This window comes from Amblyraja radiata, chromosome 25 (assembly GCF_010909765.2).
Source record: "Amblyraja radiata isolate CabotCenter1 chromosome 25, sAmbRad1.1.pri, whole genome shotgun sequence".
Taxonomy (NCBI): domain Eukaryota; kingdom Metazoa; phylum Chordata; class Chondrichthyes; order Rajiformes; family Rajidae; genus Amblyraja; species Amblyraja radiata.
This window is the reverse complement of record NC_045980.1, coordinates 6,725,953-6,750,928: the sequence shown is the minus strand read 5'-3', so window position 1 is coordinate 6,750,928 and position 24,976 is coordinate 6,725,953. Positions and strand designations below refer to the sequence as shown.

At 40.2% G+C, this 24,976-nt stretch overlaps 1 protein-coding gene across 3 annotated transcripts in view; it reads right to left on the bottom strand.

The window, feature by feature from the left end:
• The window catches only part of med13l (mediator complex subunit 13L), a 213,300-nt gene extending 190,418 nt beyond the window's left edge, over nucleotides 1-22,882 (bottom strand). For all 3 annotated transcript variants that reach the window (XM_033043124.1, XM_033043126.1, XM_033043125.1), the window contains exons 1-2: nucleotides 22,728-22,882; nucleotides 21,338-21,575 (exon numbers count right to left, since the gene is read on the bottom strand). In XM_033043124.1, the coding sequence (XP_032899015.1) occupies nucleotides 21,338-21,575; nucleotides 22,728-22,796 (307 nt within the window). In that variant the 5' untranslated portion in view covers nucleotides 22,797-22,882. The remainder of the gene's footprint in view (nucleotides 1-21,337; nucleotides 21,576-22,727) is intronic.
• Nucleotides 22,883-24,976: the final 2,094 nt, after the last annotated feature.

Here is a 24,976-nt window from a genome sequence, read left to right as displayed (position 1 = left end):
GTCCCAAACATTACTGAGGGCACTGTACATGGAGAAGTCTCAGCCAACGATAACATTTGCTATAATAAAAGCATTCTACACCTAGAAATTAATTGCGGCATTACTTTGCTATCCTATTTTATCCAATAATCATACGAAAGCCAGGAAAACGCAAACACATACTTCTATTCTGAAGTGTATATCCAAGTTGTAGCAAGTATGCAAATCCTAGATCAATCTTATCCTCGGACCCAAAAGTATTCCTTGGTAAACAAATGGAACTTTAGGGTGAAGCAAATTATATACACAAGGACTTTCTTCAATGTTTGCACAATAATTTTAAATTTGCATGCAAAAACAATTACAGTGCATTCAGAAAGTATTCAGACTCCTTCACTTTGTCCACATTTTGTTACATTACCGCTTTATTCTAAAATGGATTAAATTCATTTTTTTTATCATCAATCTACACATAATACCCCATAATAAAGCGAAAACAGGCGTTTAGAAAGTTTTGAAATTAAAAAAAAATTTTAAACTGAAATATCACATTTACATAAGTATTCAGACCCTTTACTCAGTACTTTGTTAAGGCACCTTTGGCAGCGATTACAGCCTCAAGTCTACTTGGGTATGACGCTACAAGCTTGGCACACCTGTATTTGGGTAAAAACTCCCATTTTTCTCTGCAGATCCTCTCAAGCACTGTCAGGTTGGATGGGGAGCGTCGATGCATAGCTATTTTCAGGTCCCTCCAGAGATGTTCGATCGGGTTCAAGTCCGGGCTCTGGCTGGGCCACTCAAGGACATTCACAGACTTGTCACAAAGCCACTCCAGCGTTATCTTGGCTGTGTGCTTAGGGTCATTGTCCAGTTGGAAAGTGAACCTCTGCCCCAGTCTGAGGTCCAGAACGCTCTGGAGCAGGTTTTCATCAAGGATATCTCTGTACTTTGCTCTGTTCATCTTTCCCTCGATCCCGACTAGTTTCCCAGTTCCTGCCGCTGAAAAACATCCCTACAGAATGATGCTGCCACCACCATGCCTCACCGTAGGTATGGTATTGGCCAGGTGATGAGTGGAGCCTGGTTTTCTCCAGACGTGATACTTGGCATTCAGACTAGAGTTCAATCTTGGTTTCATCAGACGAGAGAATCTTGTTTAGGTGCCTTTGGGCAAGCTCCAAGCAGGCTGTCATGTGCCATTTACTGAGTGGCTTCCGTCTGGCCACACGACCATAAAGGCCTGATGGTGAAGTGCTGCAGATATAGTTGTCCTGGAAGTTTCTCCCATCTCCACAGTGGAATTCTGGAGCTCTGTCAGAGTGACCATCGGGTTCTTGGTCACCTCCCTGACCAAGGCCCTTCTCCCGATTGCTCAGTTTGACCGGGCGGCCAGCTCTATGAAGAGTTCTGGTGGTTTCAAAGTTCTTCCATTTAAGAATGACAGAGGCCACTGTGCTCTTTGGGACCTGCAATGCTGCAGAAATTGTTTTATACCCTTCCCCAGATCTGTGTCTCGACACAATCCTGTCTCGGAGGTCTATGGACAATTCCTTCATCTTCATGGCTTGGTTTTTGCTCTGACACGCACTGTCAACTGTGGGACCTTATATAGACAGGTGTGTGCCTTTCCAAAAAATGTACAATCAATTTCATTTACCACTTGTGGACTCCAATCAAGTTGTAGAAACATCTCAAGGATAATCAATGGAAACAGGATGCACCTCAGCTCAATTTTGAGTATCATAGCAAAGAGTCTGAATACTTATGTAAATGTGATATTTCAGTTATTTCTTTTTAATTACTTTGCAAACATTTCTAAACACCCGTTTTCACTTTTATATAATGATGTGTGTAGATTGATGATAAAAAATAATGAATGTAATTCATTTTGGAATAAGGCTGTAATGTAACAAAATATGGAAAAGGTGAAGGGGTCTGAATACTTTCTGAATACACTGTATATCACACCATGCCATGCTAGATGGCTACTTAACTGTACCCACAATCAATCACATTCCCATGTGCAGCAGTCAGCAAATTGCTTACAAGGTAGCTGTGAATGAGAAACTGAAGATAAACCACATTCCCCATCTTTCACCATTTAGATGAGGTTACCATTTCTATCCATAGTTGATCAGCTGCAGCAATTCAGAATCATTGCAAAGTGCAAAACTGTTATTTCCCAAAAATACTGATGCAAATTTATTGTTCTTTTTTGTTGGCTGGTAAATTTAAAATCACAAGCTTAGAGGGAGGATAATTTTCAGCATTTAAACTATTTGACATCTGTTCATGATGTACTCAAGAGGGCCAATTTTATAAACAGGCTTAATTTTTTTATGTAATTCCACTCGGACCAAAGTTACAGGACCAATGGAACGTATCTTGAAGCACAGGCTACAACCCAAGATGGAATATGCCCCAGTTACCCAGCTGCAATGTCCCACACAAAAGTCCCAATAAACACAATAGCTCACACATGACAAGAGTTGATTAGAAAATAGTTATATAGTGTAGCTCGAGTCAGCACTTTCAGGTTCAGATTTAATCATTTTGCATTTATTTAATCATTTACCAATCCAAATTTCCAATAGTTTCTGACAATAATTGATATTAGGGACAGTGATTTGTCACTGGTAGAGGATCAAAGGAGATAAAAGGAAGAATATTTTCACTCAGAAAGTAGCGAGGAATCTAGAACCCACTGTATGAAGGGAGGGATGGTAAATGGTAGAGTTGTGTGGCATTTTGCTTAAAGGGCACTTTTTGAAGGCAGTATTGGCCCTGTAGAATGAACTGAATGACGAGTCCAAACAGTATGGACCAAATGGGTGCCTTCTCAAATGCACATTTAAGATTGTCAATTTGAAGAAAAATAATGTGCTCAGAAAATTGCAATAGTTTATTTCAACAACCCCCCCCCCACAAAAAAAAAAATCACATAACCTAGATTTTTTACACTTGCAAGCTTATCTAACAAAACAAGGAAAATCATTTAAAACTTTATCTTTTGAAAATCAATTTTTGAAAAGCAGAACATTAGTGTAAATATTTCACAGTAACCAGCCCAAGTGTAAATTCCTCCTCAAGCGTAAATTCATCCTTAAAAAAAAAAGTCCATTGCTCAAAATGATGGACTGAATTGTGCTTGGCAACTGCTTGTGAGTCGCTTTTGGTCTTAAGAGGCCTCAGACTTTTTGTAGATTTGCAATCAAACACAGAAATTAGGTTAGACCCCAAAGCAGAGTAATGATTCTGATGAGGGAATCATTGCTCATCCATCGCTCAGCATTATGCATGGAATGGCATGCCAAGGAATGACAACGTTATTGAGTTTTTCACATTGGCTGGATTAGTCAAGGACATCCAGACAGCTAAACATAGACTGGAGCTGTAAAGCTTCATACAGAAATGCTTAATTATAATAGAACAAAAATCGTCACTGACACTGCGCTGTGGGAATTGAGCAAAGAACTTTCCTGCCCTTTATTCCCACAGCGCAGTGCCATTTTGATTGAATTCACGTTTAATAAGGTTTTACTTTTTTTTATTTAAAAATTAGATTAACAATTTTAACAGCCATTCATGATGTTTATGTTTTTTTGTGTGGTTTGGACATTGTAGAGCCATCATGCAGAGCGACGAGTTTGTTCAGCATTCTGCATCAGGAAGATAAGGGCGTAGGGACTACAAGCACCAAGCCAGGTTCAGGATAAGCTAGTCCTACAGTGCTAACTTTCTCATGCTACTTGATATACAGATAAGAGCAACACAGTGGCGCAGCTGCAACCTCACAGTGCCAGTGACCCGGATTCCACCCTGACCTCGGGGGGTGCCTGCGTGGAGTTTACACGTTCTCCCTGTGACCGCTCCGGTTTCCTCCCACATCCCAAAGAGACGCAGTTTTTTTAGGTTTATTGGCAGATGTAAATTGCCCCTGGTGTGTAGGAAGTGTATGAGAAAATGGGGTATCATGATCAGTGTGGATTCAGTGTGCTGAAGAGCCTGCATCGTAGCCGTATCTCTAAACTAAACCGTCCTCAATGGAGAAATTAAAGTCATTGGAATTTCAAGTTTGGTTTTGTTCTAATAATACACGGAGAAAAGGAGAAACATTAAATTTGCCTCCATTTTATATCCTAACGATGTACAAAACTGATACAACATACTATAAATTAAACTTGGTTTTCAGTGCAACCTAATGAATATCTGTAAAAAATCCAGGAGGAAATGCAAAATATCAGATTTGCCATTACTATTGATAGCAGATATTTAAAAAACATTTGGACAGGAAAGGCAGAGAGGGATATGGGTCAAACATGGGCAGAATGGGACCAGCAAAGACAGAGATTTTGGTCTGCATGGAAGAGCTGGGCAATAATTTTATCATTGCCAAGCATGCAAGACAAATTGCACAAACCAATTTTTCCCAGAAGTTTTTAAGATCCTAATTTTTTTAAGATAGAGATTCATATAAGATAACATGACATTAACCATTTATTATTACTTGTATCCAATGCAGCTTTTTTGTTCCAGCCCAGACTGTGCCAACTACATTTGTCTCTAATATGGAATTGCTCAGGGGAAAAACTGCACAGCACCCATGTTTACCAGGCACAATTGTTACACAGTTTAATACCACTCACAAAATAACTCTTATATTGCTTACTCTTGACTCATTAACCCAGACTTAAAGTGATTCCTAAATACTGTGGAAGCACAAGTTACAGGTATGTACCAACTAGTTGCGTTAAGGATCGAACCATAACAAAGTTTAATAAATACCCACACTGGTCAACAATGTCCCAGCTACCCTAGTCCATATCCCTCCAAATCTGTCCTATCCATGTACCTGTCCAACTGTTTCTTAAACGATGGGCTAGTCCCAGCCTCAATTACCTCCTCTGGCAGCTTGTTCCATACACCCACTGTGTGAAAAAGTTATCCCTCAGATTCCTATTAAATAGTTTCACCTTCACCTTGAACCTATGTCCTCTGGTCCTCGATTCCTCTACTCTGAGTAAAAGACTGTGCATCTACCCAATCTATACCTCTCATGACTTTGTACACCTCTATAAGAGCTCCCCTCTTCCTCCAACGCTCCAAGGATTAGAGACCCATCCTACATAACCTCTCCCTATAGCTCACACCCTCTAGTCCTGGCAACATCCTCGTAAATCTTTTCTGAACCCTTTCAAGCTTGACAATATCTTTCCCATAACATGGTGCCCAGAGCTGAACAAAATATTCTAAGTTCGGTCTCACCAACGTCTTATACAACTGCAACATGACCTCCCAACTTCCATACTCAATACTCTGACAGATGAAGGCCAAAGTGCCTAAAGCCTTTTTGACCACCTTATCTATCTGTGACTCGACCTTCAAGGAACCATGCACTTGTAATCCTAGATCCCTCTACTCTACAACACTGAGCAATACGAGTTGTTTACAGATATTTGTTCAGAGTCAAAGTACTGGGTAAATTCACTTGGACCGACCACCCCCTTTTGCCCAGCCAAGAGTCCCAGCACAATGTTGGGGGTCCTGCCACTCTTCCCCTGCAGCCAGTCACACCACGCGCCTGTGATGTCCAACCTATAAATGCTCCTTCACTCCCACACCACTTTAGCCATGAGCATCACATAGCCCCTTGCTATGCCCGTCTCTTTCATTGGCTATGTCTTTGCACTAAGCCTACTCCAACTCTATTATCCAACTCTTTATCCACTATAATGACAACTGCATTGGCGCTGCTTTCTGCACCCATGCAGGTCTCATCAATTTAATCAAATTTGCCACGCTGCCCTCAATTTTGCTTTGACCATTTCAGCCATTTCTTGATCTCTCTATCACCCTCAGGAGACAAACTATTGACTGATAATTACTACATTTACCAACTCCCACATCTGCCTGCAGTATACTTCGTCTGAAGAAGGGTCTAGTCCTGAAACGGCACTCATTCCTTCTCTCCAGAGATGCTGCCCATCCCGCTGAGTTACTCCAGCTTTGTGTCCCTCTTCCCACCCTGTCTCTTATGAAAAACGCTATCCCTTTCTCTCAATTTCATTATCTCCACTGCATTCTCTCTAGAGGAGGCTTTCCACTTCAGTGCATCTGAACGATTCTCCTTCAAGAAACGCACTTCCCTCCCAACTGTGGTCAACTAAATCCTTACCCTTATTCCTCTATTTCCCACATTTATGCTCTCACCCCACCTGCCCGCAGACAGAACCGGGTTAGACCTTGCTTTGTTCTTTACATTTCACCCCATCATTTGGTATCCAGCACATCATTCTTCCACCAGCTATAACGTGATCCAACCAGCAGTCACATTTTCCCCATACCACGCCTTTCTACTCTCCACATGGACTACTCTGCCCATAACTCCCTGGTTCAGTCATCCCTTCTCTCCAGACACTTTCCCCTGCAAACATTGGTTTACCCTCCATCCCTACATCTCTTTCTTCACCTCCATCCAAGGACATCAACAGTTCTTCCAGATGAGAGAGAGATTCACGTATACTTCCTCCAATCTTATCTATTATTTTGGTGCCTTTAATGTGGCCTCCTACATATTGTCGTACATATCCTTTACATCAAAACTCCCAGAGCACCAAGGCCAAGCCGGTCCCCACAGACAAATGCAAGACCGGGACAACAACTTCCAGGGAGAAGCCACCAAGCCAGTCCCTACCCAGGGAAACCGGCTGACCAAGGCCTGGAAGGGTGAGCTCGCCAAGCCGATCCAAGTTCAAGTTACATTTATTGTCACATGCACTAATTGGTACAGTGAGATTTGAGTTACCATACAGCCATACGAATTTTAAAAAAAACACAATACACAATAGAATTTAACGTAAACATCCCCATACAGCTGAATCAACGTTTTCCACTGTGAGGGAAGGCAATAAAGTTCAGTCATCTTCCTCATTCTCATGAACGAGAGGATGGAGTGGCGGACAATGACAAACGCGACCAGCAAAGAGTGAAGCGGGTTGGAGGGTAGAGGGAACCGGGGTCTGGCCTACCGCATCCTCGAGGTCTGCTGCTGGAGGCACCCCCAGGGCACAAAGATGGATGGGTTAGGAGAGTGACGTTAGTTCACAGGTCAACTGGGAAGTCCAAGGGTAGGTGATGGCTGGAGGCCCACAGCAGCTCTGGGCTTGCCTGGAGCGGGCACCGCTCATAATACCTAGAGCAGGGACTGGACTTTAGACCAAAACATGCCGCCTCTTACACATGGGATCAATAGACTATGTCTGTACACTTTGCTAATCGGGTGGGTGCTTAGGTATGGCAATACTCGACTGGATTGATTGTATGCAAAGAATTTCACTGTGCGTTTGCACTCTGCACGTGCAAAATAAAAGCACCACTGAAAACAAATCAAAAATCAAATATTTTCAACGCGTATTTCTTAACACCCAAGAAGATAAGACACAAAATGCTGGAGAAACTCAGTGGGACAGGCAGCATCTCTGGAGAGAAGGGATTCCTTCTCTCCAAAGATGCTGTCTGTCCCACTGAGTTAGTGTCTTTCTTCCGTGTAAACCAGCATTTGCCGTTCCTTCCTACACATTTATTCTTAATACACACACATACACAATGTGACTTCAAATTTTTTTTGGGGGGGGGGGGTAATACAAAACGAACTGTTTCCTAAGAATGTAACCATCCTGCAGTGCAGGAGGGGTGGGAACTGCTTGCTTGTACTGCCCTTCCCACAGCAGTTTCCCCATCACCCACAAAGGATATATCACCTGCCCCTTTATGTCTTTTCTTCGTACAAGAGATTGTAATTCATCCAGGTGAAGCAATGATTCACTTCTTCCCATCTTGTGAATTGAATGCAGTTTTCATAACATGGTAGCCTCCACACTGGAGAAAACAAATGCAGATTGGATTACTACTTTCCAAAGCATCTCCATACAGTCGACCTGGATGACACATGATTTTTCAGTTGCCTGCCATGGCAATTGACCTGCGATCAACAGTCGATGAGCGTGTGGGGGGGGGAGGGGAAGAAATTGGGTTCCCGGCATTGGGGGATCGCCATGAAGAACAAAGGGGTCCCGGCGTGGGGGGACCGCCATCAGATTGTCGGTAGCCTCCTGCAGTTTCCAATGAGGCCCAATATAAACTTGTCGAATAGCATCTCATCTTCCACACAGGCACATGTTGGTCATATTTTCAGCCCAAGGGACTCTGTATTGAATTGAGCACCATCAGTTTTATTTGTATCAGAATTGGCCATTTCTGTACCTTTGCTAATGCGATGCTAAGTCGGTGTTTTTCCATCCACTGATTCTGCCTGTTTTCGCTAAGCATTTCTAGCACTTTCCTTTTGGTTTCATGTATCAGCAACAGCTCTGATCTGCATATCACAGGTTTAGCACATCCCTTTGTTTTCTAACCACTCTCATTAGTCTATTAATCAGATAGCCTTAAACATCAAAATTACATAGGCCTCATTCTAACTGGGCAACCTTTTGTCCCATTCACCCCTGGCAACTTTAATAGTACATAACAATGCTATTTCACTTATTCATGAACTAATGATGAACAGAACCAAACACAGTCAGTCAATGAGAAAAAATATGTACAAATCCAGAATCAACAAATTTACCCCCTGGGTAGGCGAAATTTACACCCTGGGTTGGGAAATCTTGCACAGAAGTATTCCTTTTGCCCAAAGATGGACACAAAATGCTGGAGTAACTCGGCACGACAGGCAGCACCCCTGGAGAGAAGGAACGGGTGACGTTTCGAGTCGAGACCCTTCTTCTTCAGAAGGTTCTCACCCGAAACGTCACCTGTTCCTTCCCTCCAGAGATGCTGCCTGCCCTGCTGAGTTACTCCAGCTTTGTGTCTTCTTCTTGTATCTATCTTCAGTTTAAACTAGCATCTGCAGTTCCTTCCTGCACTAATTCCCTTAACAGAATCCATCCCTCCCTCAATATTTGCGATTTGAAATTTGTTTTTTCCCTTTCCCAATTATGATTTCAGGTCTTCATGCTGAAACGTTAACCGTTTTTCTTTAGACAGAGAAAATAATAAAAACAAATTTCCGGCATTTTGTTTATACTTGCAATTTCCAACATCTCGAATTTCTTTCATTTTCATAATGTTCTCAAACGTTTTAATTTATTTCAGTGATGGCGATTTATATTTATTATAGATTTGAAACATCATTTTTTTTAATTCAATAATAAAACATAAATTTATGTGGGCTACTTGATTAAAAGGTGCATCAAAGCAAAACAAAATTTAGCTCGCATACTTCAGCAGAAGCTTCCCGACAGAGATCTGGCAGAGGAACTGGAAGTTATTTTTCTGCTCTGCAGTCTAGGTCCAAAAGACCAGATGTTCCTCATACACACAGACACATAATACTCCACATTGAATAGAAAACTGCAGACTTCCTGCAGTCCACTTCACATGACAAGATGCTTTCACATATCAAATCAATTTTGTTCAAGACGTGCACTCATACAATCATTCATGACCATGTATACAAGAGTGCCCGCATTCCAAAAGCCTTCCCATCACCCCACATTGTACGGCACAAGACATGCTTCCTCCAGTCACGCAATAACCTGTCAAAATTAAGATCCAGTTGTGATAAGTTTACAGCAATGCACAGACTATGACGATCAGTTAGGTGATCAGACAGCATCCAGCTACGGGAAAAGTTTCAACAGTACTTCTGGCTTCAAAAATATTGCTTCAAAAAGAAACACTAAAAAGTACTCGAAAATGTCAACGTCATAAATGACTCAAGACACAAAGACAGTAAACTACTTGCTTAAAAGTCCTGGTTGATTTCCTATTATCCTAGATACAGAGGATGTTCTCTAAGCTTAATTTACCATGGAATATCGTTCTCCCTTGACGTTTCCTACACAACAATCCTTTCAATAAAGCACACACACACTGGAATGTAATTCAAACTACAATTTAACTGTATCCACGCTGCAGTCTCAACACGCAAGCACAATTATGTCAAAACATCTTGAAACGAAAGCTAACAGCTGGAAAACAAATGCAACCAGTTTCGTAATGCAATATAACAATTAAGTGACAGGATAAAAACTGGTGCATATGAATTTCTCTAAGATAGTAGCTCATTAGAATGAATATTGCTCTACAGCCAAACAATGAGGAGACAGTCTTCGGTCACATCTAACAGCGATAATTCAAAATTCAGTTTCTCAATTGGAGATTGCTCATTGGCAGCTAATCACGTGCAGCCCCGAATCTCACATTTCTGCAACAAGTGGGTATATCTGGCCCACTCATCATCAATCCTCATGGGCAGCCTTCCATTCCGAGCAATCGAGCAATTCCTTGGAGTAGTGCTCGAGCAGGGCAGGGATAGCACTGAGTTCCCAGCAACACAACGTGCTACTGCAGCCAATTCCCTTCTCAAAGTACAAGAACAAACTGTCTGTGGGCGTTTGGATAAGAAGTCCAAGAACACAATAACAAATTAGAGTTCTGTGAGGCACCAGTATTTTTGATTACCAAAATAATTAATGTGGGCATGCATCATCTATTGAAGAATTCAATGGTGTATCAAAATTATGCCTGGATATATCCAGTTAACACCAAACCAAAAGATAAATATTCACGGTACACAAAATTGCTGGAGGAACTCAGCGGGTGCAGCAGCATCTATGGAGCGAAGGAAATAGGCGACACAGATAAATATTCACACCAGCTTCCCCAGTTTAAAGGAAATGTGATCACTCTCCTTGCCAAGTTAAAATTAGACTCTCCCACCTCACTCACCCCCAAACCAAATACTAGGAAAAGTTATCACACCAAGGCAATGTAAACTATTTTATTTTTCCTGCCTACCCTTCAGGCTAAAATTGTGATTCATTTTATTAAATGCTACGCACGAAGAGAGGTAAGAACATCATAAGATGCCTTAGTCGAAAAAGAGAGAAAACAAGTATAGAAGTAATGAAGGGTGTAAGGAAGGCAGAGACCAAGGTTCAGACAGTTTAAAAAGGCACAACACTTATCTATTCTACTCATACAAGATTGCAAAATTTCCAAACTAAACTATTTTTACTAGACGGGTTGAACAAAAATTAAGCACAATGTCTAGATATATTCACAGCTTTTCAAAATGTTCTATTGTTTGGTACAAAAGCAGGCAAAATAAGCCCTCAACAATTCACGGTGCTGCCTGTTTACTGGCGTTATATTCCACATTGTAACATGTACATGACTCAAGGAGCTGCAAAACCTAATCCTGACATAGGCATCTGAAGCCATGCTAAACTGGTTTGGTTACAGTTGGGAGTGCTCTCTTGGTGCAGGTATTCGGGTGCCTCAATACACTAGTGGTGTTTAGCGTTGCACACTATGCGCATAAAATTAAACTATAGTACTTTACAGTTAGATCAATGCTTTTTCTATAATTCACCCTTAGACAACCCGCTATTACTTCACTGCTGTTGCACAATGCAGAATCTACTCTTTAAATTTAGAGGGACACATATACTTGTATTGTGCCATAAAACTAAATAACACTTTATGGGGTCCTAAAGTCGTACAAGCACATCCACACCAAACAATTCTTCAGTCAAATTGCAGCAACAAACCTTTCCTCCGACAGCTTCAAATCACTGAATCCAGATCTGATCTTTGTAATGCTACACAATGGATTTCTATAGACGATGCCTACATTAATTATTGTGTATCAATTCTTGTTAAACTCACGTAAATCAACCTATGTAGAAGGTCTAGACTAATCTCAAACATTTCAAGGCCTTTGGATGCCCTAAAAGGGGCTTCTGAGGTGTAAAGAGTTTGATTTTTGATCATGACATCAGCTGGAGTACTGCGTGCAGCTTTAGTCATCTCACTGTAGGAAGAATGTGATAGCACTAGATAAGTACCAGAGGAGGTTCACCAGGATGTTGCTTGATGACTAGCATTACCAGATGAAGAGAAAAAAAAATAAATGGCAAAGATTTAAGGTAAGCGACAAGGGATTTAAATGAAACCCGAGATGGAACACTTTCACCCAGAGTGGCAAATTCCTGGTGTACACCACAAAAGTGCTGGAATTCACTAACAACATTTAAACGGTGTCTTGACGAGATTAATAGGGATAGTTGGTGCGAACAGGCTGGGGCGAATGGCCCATTTCAATTCTCTATGACTAAACCCCTGGCTCACATTCCAGACCAATGAATGAGGCAGATGCCAGATGATCAGGATACAGGAACAATCAAATGTCAGATGAGCACAATTTTACTCTCAAGTATACATTGTACAGTTCATCTTCAAGTGATTTTTCAAAGTTTGGATTAAAATTCATGTATGGATTACGGAATGTGTGTGCGTTAAATATTAGTTTTAAAATAAAGTCAAATTACATACCATGGATCAGCTTTAATTAGACAGATGAAAACCATATAAAAACTACTATGTCTAGTATGCCAGCTGTACGCAGCTCAAACTTGTTATCTTACATCCACAGAATCGTCTAAGATATCGTTTTCAGCAAATTAAAACTAAAGTGCAAGTAGCCTTGTGCCAAAAAAAGCCTTTCTTACAAATACTAAAAACATGTTAAAGTATAGCACATCAGCAATTTAATCTAGAGTCTTGGTCAGTGCTGTGTTTATTTATATTTTTACCCTTGTTCTTTTTCAGTTGGGTTCAAAGTAATTCCACTGGGAAAAAAAACATATAATTTGAGAAATGCCAGTCCATCAGCCCTAACACTTGGACTTCATTTTGATCACTAGAACTGTTCATTGATAAGAAACTTATAGCTAATGTTAAAGGGCATAATAAATTAAATTTAGTATCATTTAAAAGGAAAAATATAGAACTATAAGCAAAATGAACATAGAACACATCACGAGGATTGCTGCACTTCAGAGTCAGTCATACAGTGTGGTAATGGGCTCCTTGGCCCACCATGCCCACGCTAACCAATATGCCCCATTTGCACTAGTCCCACCTGTCTGCTTTTGGCCCATGTCCCTCTCAACCTATCCTATCCATGTACCTGTCCAAATGTATTTTTAAACATTGGGATAGTACCCGCCTCAGTTACCTCATCCGGCGGCTTGTTCCAAACACCTAGTAACTTTTGCATATACAAAGCTGCCCCTCGTGTTTCTCTTAATTCTTTCCCTCCTCACCCTAAATACCCATGTCTTCCGGTTCTCGATTCCCCTACTCTGGGCAAAAGAGTAACCCAATTTATTCCTCTGAGTGAAATACATGTCAATTTCACACCAAGTAACTATTACCAGCAACAAGGAGTTTTGCAGACAATGGTTTGTTGGAAATAGGGAAGGAGGCGACATGGAGATGGGATGGGTTGAGAAAAGATAAGAATGAGACATTACGACTTTTGTGCTGAGCAAACTGTAGAAAAGGTAGTCATTGTATCCCAGTGCCCTGGGCAATATTACCCTATCAAAATAAAATCAGCAGTTTCGCTAATCAACGCGAGCTACAATTAACATAGTAGATAAAATTATACTGCAGGAAGCAGAGTTTTTGTACAATCCAACTGGGAAGTTTACAATTTTCCTTGCGTCAGTAGTCCATCGTAAGCACAAGACAAAAATCAAAAAAGAATGAGCACATTGCATAATCAAATTAGAGAATCAAAATAAAGGATCAGACAAGTATAATTCTGATGTGGGTTGGCAAATCACAATTTAACAGACTGATTATTGACTCTGCAAGACAAAGAAACTGCACATTAAGGTTTAAATAAGTAGCAGTTGTTTATTTGTATTTGCAATGTTTCCTTCTTACAAAGCATTGTTATTTGTCTCCTGAATGATCAACAATCTCCAAAATGTAAGCTTGTTCACCATGCGGAAATCAACAATATACACCAAAATGTAGCTTATTTCAAAGATGCATTTTTTAAATGTTCAAAAAACCTTGAGCATGCACCTCTTTAAACAGAACTAGAACCGTTTCCACAGTTTTGTGAATGGTGTTTAAGCAGTTGCATACAACATATGATTCAATATTTAAAGAGTCGACCATCAAAACAATAGAATGATTATTTCTACAAGATGTATCTATTCCTGCAGTTAAAAGATTATGTTTCACAAATATTTGAGTTAAGGGAAAAGTGACAAGAAACGCGAATAAAAGATGCCAAAGAGTAAAGGATAATTATTGTTTTGTCAAGGAAGGTCTTGTGGATCGAAATAATGCATTACCTCATCGACTAATTTTAAGCCTATGATTTACTATAATGCAGAACATTTGTCATAAGGGAACAAGTAATTTTTTTTAAATACACTATCAATCAGGTCATCACGTCCATGATTTGCCACAATAATGCGAAGACATTCCTGAAACTTGCAACAATTGCTATTAATAAAGTCAAGGCTTTGCACTATTATTTATGTGGTGAAAATAACGCGCTCTCTGAAAGCATCTAAATCTAAACCAAAAAAAGTATTAGGGTGTCCACAACACACTGCACAGCACTTTAGGAATCATTTTGCAAACGCTGTTCTCATTGCTTTCTCTGTGAAGGAAGGCAAAATGCTCCCCCATTAAAAAAATGAAACACTGTTTTTCTCATTGCTAATGCTGTGTCAAAGTATTGGCAGAGCATTGGGAAACATTACTTTATGGACTATGGGTTAGATGTGTTTTTATTGGGCGAAAATAAAATCCTTCACAGAAACTGAAAAATTACTACAGCTCTATAATCCACGACATGACTTATTGAATTAGCTTCAACATGTAGTTCAGCCAACAAAAAAGCGACAATCCTGCAGATTAATCTGGAGGTAAGCAATGTGTTCAACATCATAGAAACTGACATCCCCACAATACTGCACCAACATAGCCCGTTTCATTCATTTATAGCGAGCCCCCAAAACAGTAAATAACGCAAGAGCTAATTACTACCCTAAAGTGTGAAACAATTCTTGAAAACTATTACAAACCAAGGAATACTGCTTCAGTAGATAGATACCAAAAATAAACTTCTATTTAGAAAACAAAATTCAGCAACAAATCACTGGGGATTCCCTTTAGTTTCAGCTGCTGAACAAATTGAAACAATCTTCTAAATTTTTGCAATACCTAACCATCAGAATAGGCAACCATTATGCGATCACAAAAAGCTTTTCCACTAACAACAAAACAACTTATTTCTGAATGTTTAAGGAGGAACTGCAGATGCTGGAAAATCAAAGGTAGACAAAAATGCTGGAGAAACTCAGCGGGTGAGACAGCATCTATGGAGCGAAGGAAATAGGCAGGGTTTCGGCCCGAAACGTTGCCTATTTCCTTCACTCCATAGATGCTGCCTCACCCGCTGAGTTTCTCCAGCATTTTTGTCCACCAACTTATTTCTGAATGTTTGAGCAGCAGATAACATTTAAAACACTCAAAATTTGAGTCAGCATTTTAGAAACTAATCTTTGAACACTGGAAATGCAACAACAAGCAAAGTCGCTGGCGACGACAACGGAATGGCTTGCCTCAGGGTAGTGTGCTGGCTCCACTACTATACAACATCTACACCAATGACCAGCCAATGGACCAGAACACTGAGCGGTTCATCTACGCCGACGACCTCTGTGTAACATCCCAAGAGAGTACGTTTGAAGCTGTAGAAGCGAATCTCACCTCAGCCCTAGATGAGCTACACCTCTACTACGAGCGCAACCACCTACATGCAAACCCTGCGAAGACCCAAGCCTGCTCGTTCCATCTCAGGAACCGGGAAGCAAACAGACCCCTTAACATCACATGGTCTGGAACACCTCTTGAGCACTGCACCAACCCCGCCTACCTCGGTGTAACACTGGATCACACTCTCTCCTATAAGGAACACGTCAAAAACACCAAACTGAAAGTTAACTCCCGAAATAACATCCTCCGGAAGCTGACCAACTCCAAATGGGGAGCCACAGCACACACATTAAGATCTACTGCTCTGGCCCTGTGCTACTCCTCTGCGGAGTATGCGTGTCCTGTTTGGGAGAGATCATCCCATGCCAATAAACTAGACCCAGCGTTGAATAACACCTGCCGCTCAATCACTGGCTGCTTGAAGCCCACCAACATAAACAACCTGCACCTCCTCGCTGGCATTGCCCCAGCTGATGTGAGACGGGAAGTCGCTAGCCGAGTAGAGATGACCAAGGCCACCAGTGATGAACACCACCTCCTCTACGGACGTGTACCCCCGGCCCAACGGCTGAAGTCCAGGAGAAGCTTTCTCAGCCATGTCCAGCCCCTAATAGCATCACGGGAAGAAACCAGACTCCAACTATGGACAAAAAGGCTTGAGGACGACCCCCCTCCTACTGACATGGGTATCCCTCCTTCTGAAGCCCTCCCTCCGGGCTCAGAAGCACCATGGGTCCAGTGGAAGACGCTCAACCGCCTGAGAACAGGAACAGGGCGATCAAAAGCTGCCATGGCCAGATGGGGCTATGAAACTGGCCAAACCGCCTGTGAATGTGGAGAAGAGGACCATACAATGCAGCACTGCCTTGTCTGCCCCCTACTACCCAACCAGTGCAGCTCAAAGGATCTTGCAGTGTTCAATAAAAACGCAAAGGACTGTGTAAAGGAATGGGAAACTGTCATATAGCCAACCAGCTTCAAAGACACGAAAAGAAGAAGACGACTGGAAATGCAGAAAATGATGGTCAAATTTTATAGTCTTCACCCACTTCAAGCCTTTCCAGCTACATAATCATCAAAATCCACCTTCCTCCAAGTATGACCACGTACAACTCAAATTTAAGAATTTCAGCACTAATGACCTCCTTTCACTTGTCAAAACCCTGTGCTTTAGGATATGCTGCTGACCCCTAAATCCCAACTATTTGACTAAAGCTTTGCCCATCAGTCCAGGTCTCATTTTTCTTTATTCAATAATGCTATAATCACTTTGAATGCGTTTCTGTACTAGAGGCAATACAAATACAAATAGGCACCATTAGTTATCTGTCTAGGTTAACCAACCTTCTATATATGTTAGGAACAAAAAAAATAAATGCAAAAGAATGCAAAACAGATAATGCATCAACTGAATTACATCTTTAACAGCTAAGAAAATAGTGAAATGTACATAGTTATTGTTCCTTCCACCTACACTAAAATTGCTGCCAAAATGGATACGGATATAGCAAATTTATGGTGCAAGGTAACCAATCCAAATCTTTTATAAAAATCATTTTTGAGACTTTATTGAAAACTCAAACACCTGCAGTACTTGATATTCCTGCAGGTGGCACTATGAAAGTACTTTGAAAGGTAAGTTGTCATAATGTGACAAACAGATGCTATCTTCCTGCAAGGACATAACATCAGATTGCAGAATCTAGTCAGTGTAGCTGCAAATCACTGTTAGCCAATGTATTCTCCCCCAGCAAGCAATCACACACACGCCAGCAAATAATACAATATGCTAAATAAAATTCATAAATTTGATATTGCATAATTAGATGTATCATAGAAACATAGAAAATAGGTGCAGGAGTAGGCCATTCGGCCCTTCGAGCCTGCACCACCATTCAATATGATCATGGCTGATCATCCAACTCAGTATCCTGTACCTGCCTTCTCTCCATACCCCCTGATCCCTTTAGCCACAAGGGCCACATCTAACTCCCTCTTAAATATAGCCAATGAACTGGCCTCAACTACCTTCTGCGGGAGAGAATTCCACAGATTCACCACTCTCTGTGTGAAAAAAGTTTTCCTCATCTCGGTCCTAAAAGATTTCCCCTTTATCCTTAAACTGTGACCCCTTGTTCTGGACTTCCCCAACATCGGAAACAATCTTCCTGCATCTAGCCTGTCCAACCCCTTAAGAATTTTGTACGTTTCTATAAGATCCCCCCTCAATCTTCTAAATTCTAGCGAGTACAAACCGAGTCTATCCAGTCTTTCTTCATATCACTCAATCTTCCAATGTCTGTAGTATAATTCCCCCAAATTTAGCCTGGAGCAATGACTACAAGTTCATGTCTGGATTGTGTGGTCTGAACACTTACTGTGTACCAAATTTTCTGGGTTGGAAAACTGTATAAATTCTAATAGTTTCTAAAAATTTCTCACAACATAATGTTTGTAAACCATGAACCAACTGCCTATGTTTCAAGGCAAAATATTATAATCAACATGTTTTTAATCAGCTTGTGGGGAAACAATTGTTAAATTGTATAGCTTGATTAATATTTAAAAATGAACGAGAAATGACCAAAACAAAAAGCAAGAAAGAAAATGATAGCAAATACAATGCAAATATGCAAGAACATTATTATCAAAAGGTTGTGAGACTTCTGCCGGTGGGCAACACAACAAATGCCAATGGAATGGTGGGCACCATAAGAGCTCAGAAAGCAGTGATTGAAAGGGAAGCACAAGTCTGAGCCTGCAAGGCCTCTGCAGCAGTTAGTGGCTGCCTCCAATGCCGCAACATTCAAATGGAAAGGGAATAAAAAAAGTAAAAGGATCAACACTGATGACGGAACAGTGATGCCCTGCTGAATGCAATATGAAGGCAAGCAAACTTTCATCAATTCCAACATTATTTACTGGGGTTTCTTGTTTCTCTTTAGAATGGGTGGGGCAAATCCCCAAACTTTATTTTGCAATTTACTTTATCTTCAATATAAAAACTCACAGATTAAATTATAGTTTTCATGAAAGCTCAAAATCCTCACTCACGAAACAAATGTTGGATTTTAAATGTTTTAAATCAATTTGCACATTTTGCTATAGTTGAAGCTGTCATGATTTCACTTAAATAGCACGTAATACCTGCAGCTATCCCCGTGACCCCTGTAGTGCCGTTTAGTCTGAATGGAAATGAAACAGACTGCACATTCAGACAATACACTTACAGTTCTGCATCCTTAAAACAAACTCCACCCACAATGAGCAGCTACAATGGCATCTCATTATGGCCATGCATCTTAATTCAGCTCCTCAAAGCGACTAAATAGTGTCTCCAACTTCAAACATATTAAACTTTTTTTTCCAAGACTATTTCAAATCTTTATCCAATGTGGGAAGGTGTCTGACAAGCAGGGCAACAAATTATTTCACAAATGCAATATTACTGTTTAAGTTTACAAAAAGAAACTTTGCAATTCTCTAATTAATTTCATGAATAATAAGTTTTTACTGTTTGTAAATAATTAACCAAGAAAACAGGAAAATCATCACAGCAAGTACAAGACTGAATCTAACTAATCCAAAAACAGAACCAAATTAATAAAAGCCTTCCAAATAGTCTAATATTTTTAACTAAAGCGGCAAGAAAATACTCAACACCCAATTTCAAGGTACTGTAAGTAACTCAATTTGATAAACAAACAGCATCAGTTTCCTTGATTAAGAAAACGTCAATACAAACGTCACTGACATTTAATCTTTTAAAGATAAGATATAAAGAACAAAGTTCAGGTCGTAGAATCAAAACTTATTCATTCATGCTTTCATTTCAAAGGCGTGTGCCTTGCTCACATACAAAACCAAGAAATTTTTAAAAAGCTTAATATTTTCACATGTGTTAGTATAAAGAAAATGCCAGTTAAATAAAAAGCAGTGTAAATATTTTTTAAATACCGATATTAATGTGACCCAGCTCAGCCACATTAGAAGACTAAAAAATTCCTCAACTGCAAAATGCTTACATCAGCATTGGCCTGGTGACACATTGCGTATCAGAGCAAATTTTGTGGTTTTGCTATTTCTACTTAATTCCCATCATAGAACAGTTAGCATTGCAGAGTCCTAATCTTCAATTCAAAGTATTTCATCTGGCTTCTGACTATAATATCACAATACCTAGTAGATAAAGGTACACAAAAAAAGTTGTTAATGCATTAACTACTACCTTCATTTCAAGATTATCCTGGCAATTCTCAATTCATGTAAAAATTTGGATGGTATCTATATTCTTTAACAGAAAGTTCCAGAAAAAAGATTTAACCAGACAGAACTATAACTGGAAACTGTATTTCATTTTTGCACTGAAGCCAATTTTTTTTTTAAACTACCAATCTACAGTTAATGTCCACAAAATCAAGTGTCATCTATGTTCATAAATGTTAAACAAAGTACAACATAATGACAGAAAGGCAAAGTAATAGAAGCCAAAACTCAAACAATTTACCAAAATATATTAAATAGAGGACAGATGAGATCACAGGCCTGTTTCCAAGGTTCTGATTAATAGCTATTCCAAACCAGTTCTTAGTTTTGGCATGTGACTGCAACATGTGCCATAGTACTCCTTATAAAACCTCTTGCAACAGGCAAAACAATTCACTGGCTTGTTACAATGCAGGATACTCAACAAAATTACATTTCGATTTTATTTTACATCACGTTACTATTTCTCATCAGTGTGCAAGAAACAAGCAAAAATCCACAGCCATGGCCTGGCGCTACAAAATAAATTCACAGCTGTTGTCGACCACATCATCCCCCACAAGTTTCTTGCTAAGTGTTTGATCTCATAGTAAGGGGGCTCCACAACAGCTGAAATGTGTTTCCAGGCTGCTAAATTCACTATCCATAAATTTTTTACTGTGCAGACCAAGTTCCTACTCAATTTACTCGTCTTTCCATGTGAAAAAGCAATTTTGTATTTCCATAAAATATAATAGTATATCTGGTGTTCAAACACTACAAGATGCAGCAACAAGTAAACAATTTACATGATTTAATAAAGAAGCATTTATAATGTGGAAGACAATCTGAAATGTTGAAGAGAATAGTTAGGAATTCCAAGAATTCCCTCGGTAAATAGTATACAACTATCCTGCTGACAGAGTCAAATTACCTTGCAGAAGGCCCCTCTGGAGCTTTCCAGAGGCCAAAGGCTGTAAAACACCAGCCACTTAAAACAATGCATCTCTATCTGAACACAAAGCACCAAAAATATCCACCACACTAGAATCAACAAGAGCTTCCGCAGGTGAGTGGGAAAGGTTTCTGCACACATTTTCAATTTAATTTCAAAAAACGCAAAACAAGAACAAAGTCAATTACTGATATTGCGACCAACGGTCCCTGAACAGTTCTATTGAAGGTTCCTCCCATTTCCAGAAAATCAGTGAAAATCTTATTTAATATATTACTGATAAAACTCTGCAATTAAGTCATACACCATTTTTAGAGTCAAGCATGAAAATGTCAAATAAAAGTCAAAACAGCTTTACAATAAAAAAATATCATCCACAAATTCATCCATCATACATGAATCTTCAAAATATCAGTGCAAGCCTGAAAAACAGTCATCAATCAGGTAAACGCCTGCTCCACCTCAACTGTTTCATTATAAAAGAAAGAAGATGCAACTCACCTCGTAATTCATGATGAATTATATCAACAAGATTTGGCTCCTCTCCCCACCAGTAAATCCACAATTCCTTGGCTTCAGGTCTCACATCTCGTCGCCATACACACAGCAGATTGGCCTGTAGACATCTAATAAAGGTCTGCAAAATAGGATCATCCTGAGCTGGTGCTGAGATGATGGGACCACAGCTCCCAAGTCCCTGGAAACTGTACCTACGCCATTTGATGCCAGTTAATTCAGCCTGTTGGTTGAGAAAGATTTCAAAAACGTCTCAAGAAAAGTGTACAATCATCTTTCAGAGCAAAAACTATTAATTGTGTCATTTCAAAACATGGTTACAAGAATAATATGAACTTTGCAACAATACGTAATATGACAGGATCATCCTGACTGCAAGTCCATACCATTACAACCATAATCAATTACAACATATGAATGTCCGAAAAAACAACATTGTCATTGTCAAGCAACTCACGATAGTTACTTAATATACTTTGATCAGCAATTGATAGTTTATATAATGGATGCGAAGTGTATAGTGTAATATAACGCAAAATCATCACTGGAAAAATACCAAATGTATTATCATGAATATGTTTTAAACATTTTTACTGTTTAACACTATCTGCAAATTAGATGACATTGTGAATGTTTTAAGCGGTTTAATCATCAGGGTGTCAAGATTTTTAAAATACTTTAAAACATTAAAGAATGCATCGTATTAAACCAGTGAATGACTGCAGCAAAAAGTGTTTACAATTAAAAACTTCAGAGAAGTGATATGATTTATTACTACAGACAGTATTTAAAAAGAGAATACGCACACCGGAAAATGTAAAGACGGGAGGGGGGGCGGGGGGCGCAGGAGAATAAAAAAGGAGAATAATTGCCCTATAAACGCCAAAGAGCATCAGTTGCATCTAGATTGCGTTTAAACGCTCGCTACCACCACCCCCTTTCTTTTTAATTGATAAAGAAAAAGAGCACGCTTTAATTCGGCTTGAAATATGCAGACATTTTTCCACTTCAAGATGGTGGATTAAAAGCTTCCAGCACTGTTAAGGGGGAAAAAAATAATAATGTGCAATACGTAGTGGAGGCTATTTTTTTTTAGGGAGGGAGGGGAGGGTGGAAGAAGGAGGAGGAGGAGGGGCGTGAGCATCAAAAATAGAGGAGCAAGGAGGAGGAGGAGGAGGAGGAGGAGGAGGAGAAGGAAGAGAGGAGGAGGGGGAGGAGGAGGGGTGGGCTGGGGAATAAACTCCAGACAGGAAAATAAGGCCATGTAAACGGTTATGCTAAAGCATTAGCAGAAAATGGCTGCTCCCACACAGCCTTAGGCCCCTCTTTCTCTCTCTCCAGCACTCTCTCTCACTCACTCACTCACTCCACTCACCAGAGAGAATAAATTCGAATGGCAGTCCTCCAAGCTAGCACCGTTGGCCACCCAGTTTGCTGCAGTCATGCTCCGTGCATGACTTTCTCTCCGGAGGTCGAATTAAAGATCCCGTCTTGCTTTTTTTTTTTTGCAACGACAATAAAAAAATCAAATAAATATGTAGACGAGATCCAAGGAGGAAGGAGGGAGGAAGGGAGGGAGGTGGAGGAGGAGGAGGGAGGGAGGGAAGGGGTGGGGGGTGGGGAGGGAGGAGAGGGGTTGTGTGGTGGGGGGGAGACGTGTAGAAGTTTAAAAATAATAAATTCAGACCCCCAGCGCCTCCACCTCCTCCTCACGCGGACACACAGGCAGAAAAACGAGAAATAAATATTTTTCTGTGGTGAAAAAATTATAAGGTAGAGAAAAAAAAAATCTCCTCAGCGATGGAAGAAGGTGACGTCCGCCCAGAGGCTGTCCGCTTTAATTCAGGAGGCTCCCAGAGGTTTAATGGTATATATATATATATATTTTCTTTTTTCCTTCCACGCACAAGAGTGGCGTTGTCTTCTGCGTCCGTTCACACACACGTTAATGATGATGATGGTAATAATAATAATAAAAATGAAAGGAATCCGGTGTTGGCCGTCGCCGCCGCTGCTGCTGCTGCCGCCGTTGCAGGCTGAAGCTTCTGTCTGTCTGTCTGTCTGCTGCTGCTTCTGTTGTCTCTCTCTCTCTCGCTTGGCTGTGGCTGGGGTTGAGCTGCTCCCTCTCTCCTCACACATTCATTCACTCTCTCTCTCTAATACACAGACACTCTCTCTCTCACTCACTTACACACACACACACACACACACACGGCGTAATGGCGACAGCGAGGAGGCGCTCGCCGTTTCCCCCGCCAAGGATTGGCCGCCCCGCCGTCACATGGAGAAGGCCGCGCTCTCCCTTCCCTTTCCCTTCCTTTCCTCCGCCCCCTTTCCCTTGCCTTCCCCTTCCCCAGCACCGAGGCTAACGTCGGCCGCCGGCCGCCTCAGGACGCGGGGCCGGCCCGCTGGTGGCGCTGCTGAGCGCCCCTCAATCAGCCATTCACCATCAACACACACACAACACACACACACTCACTCAACACACACACACACAACACCCTGGCCTGGCTCATCTGTGCCAACATTGACAGCAAAACCATTTAGGGGGGAAAAAAACATAAGGTGAGATATTAACAAACTTTTAATTAAAAAATAATAATAATTTAAAAAAGCACTTTTTATTACATCACTGCCAATTTTTTCAAGCAGAGGAATAATATATGGTACAAGGAGATTTGTAAAAGAAAGGATACTTTAAAAAGAGAAAATCTCTTAATTCATCGAGGCATTTCCCAGAATTGATGACAATATTAAGCTTTGCAAGAGGTTTGCACCTCTTATTTTTCCAAAGACTGAAGTAATTTTGCACTCAGTTTAAATCTACCCCTAGTCATTATCTGATAAATTCATTAAAAAATGTCCTCCTTCAGAATTTAATTACAGCCCACAATAGTGTTAACTGGGTTATTTGTTTGCACTATTATGGTTGTCATCCATTAAAACCGTAAATTGGTTGAAAGTCTCCCATGTGAAGGTCAACAAGGGGCATCTTTCCTTTTAACTCCACATTTATCTTGCTCTATTTCACTTTTAAGCCATTCACAATGATTGCTGTGAGATATTCTAGCATTTATCAGAATTTTACATCTATTTTATGTCTTTAATTACATTCTATAAATCACTAAATGAAGATGATACCCAATTTGTTGAAACTGAACATTAATAATGATTTCTGGGATCACAGTTGATAGTGTGTAAATGAACAAAATAAATAAACAGCCAAACATATAACCTGGACTCAGCCAAAAATATCAGCAGGAGACACTTCTGCAATGGGGGAATCTCTCCGACTCAACATATTAACGAGGACACTCCCTGATATTTGATGACTCCAGGGAAAGACTAAGTACTGTCCTTAACATTTATTTCAATCAATTTAAACCAACAAGAAAATTGAATTAACTGAAAGTAATAGGTCTAAATTTTCCAGACTTTTATCGATAACATCTTTCACAGAAGTGGAACCTAGTTTATTATTTTTTTTTAACCAAATAATTCCTAAAAGTAATTTATGAAATAAGTGAAAGGTATTCCAGGTAATCTTTCATGTAATCTTTCGTGGAACTATCCTGAGCCCAAATTATTTCAAGTTTTAACAAGGGACTTTCAAATTTGTAAATA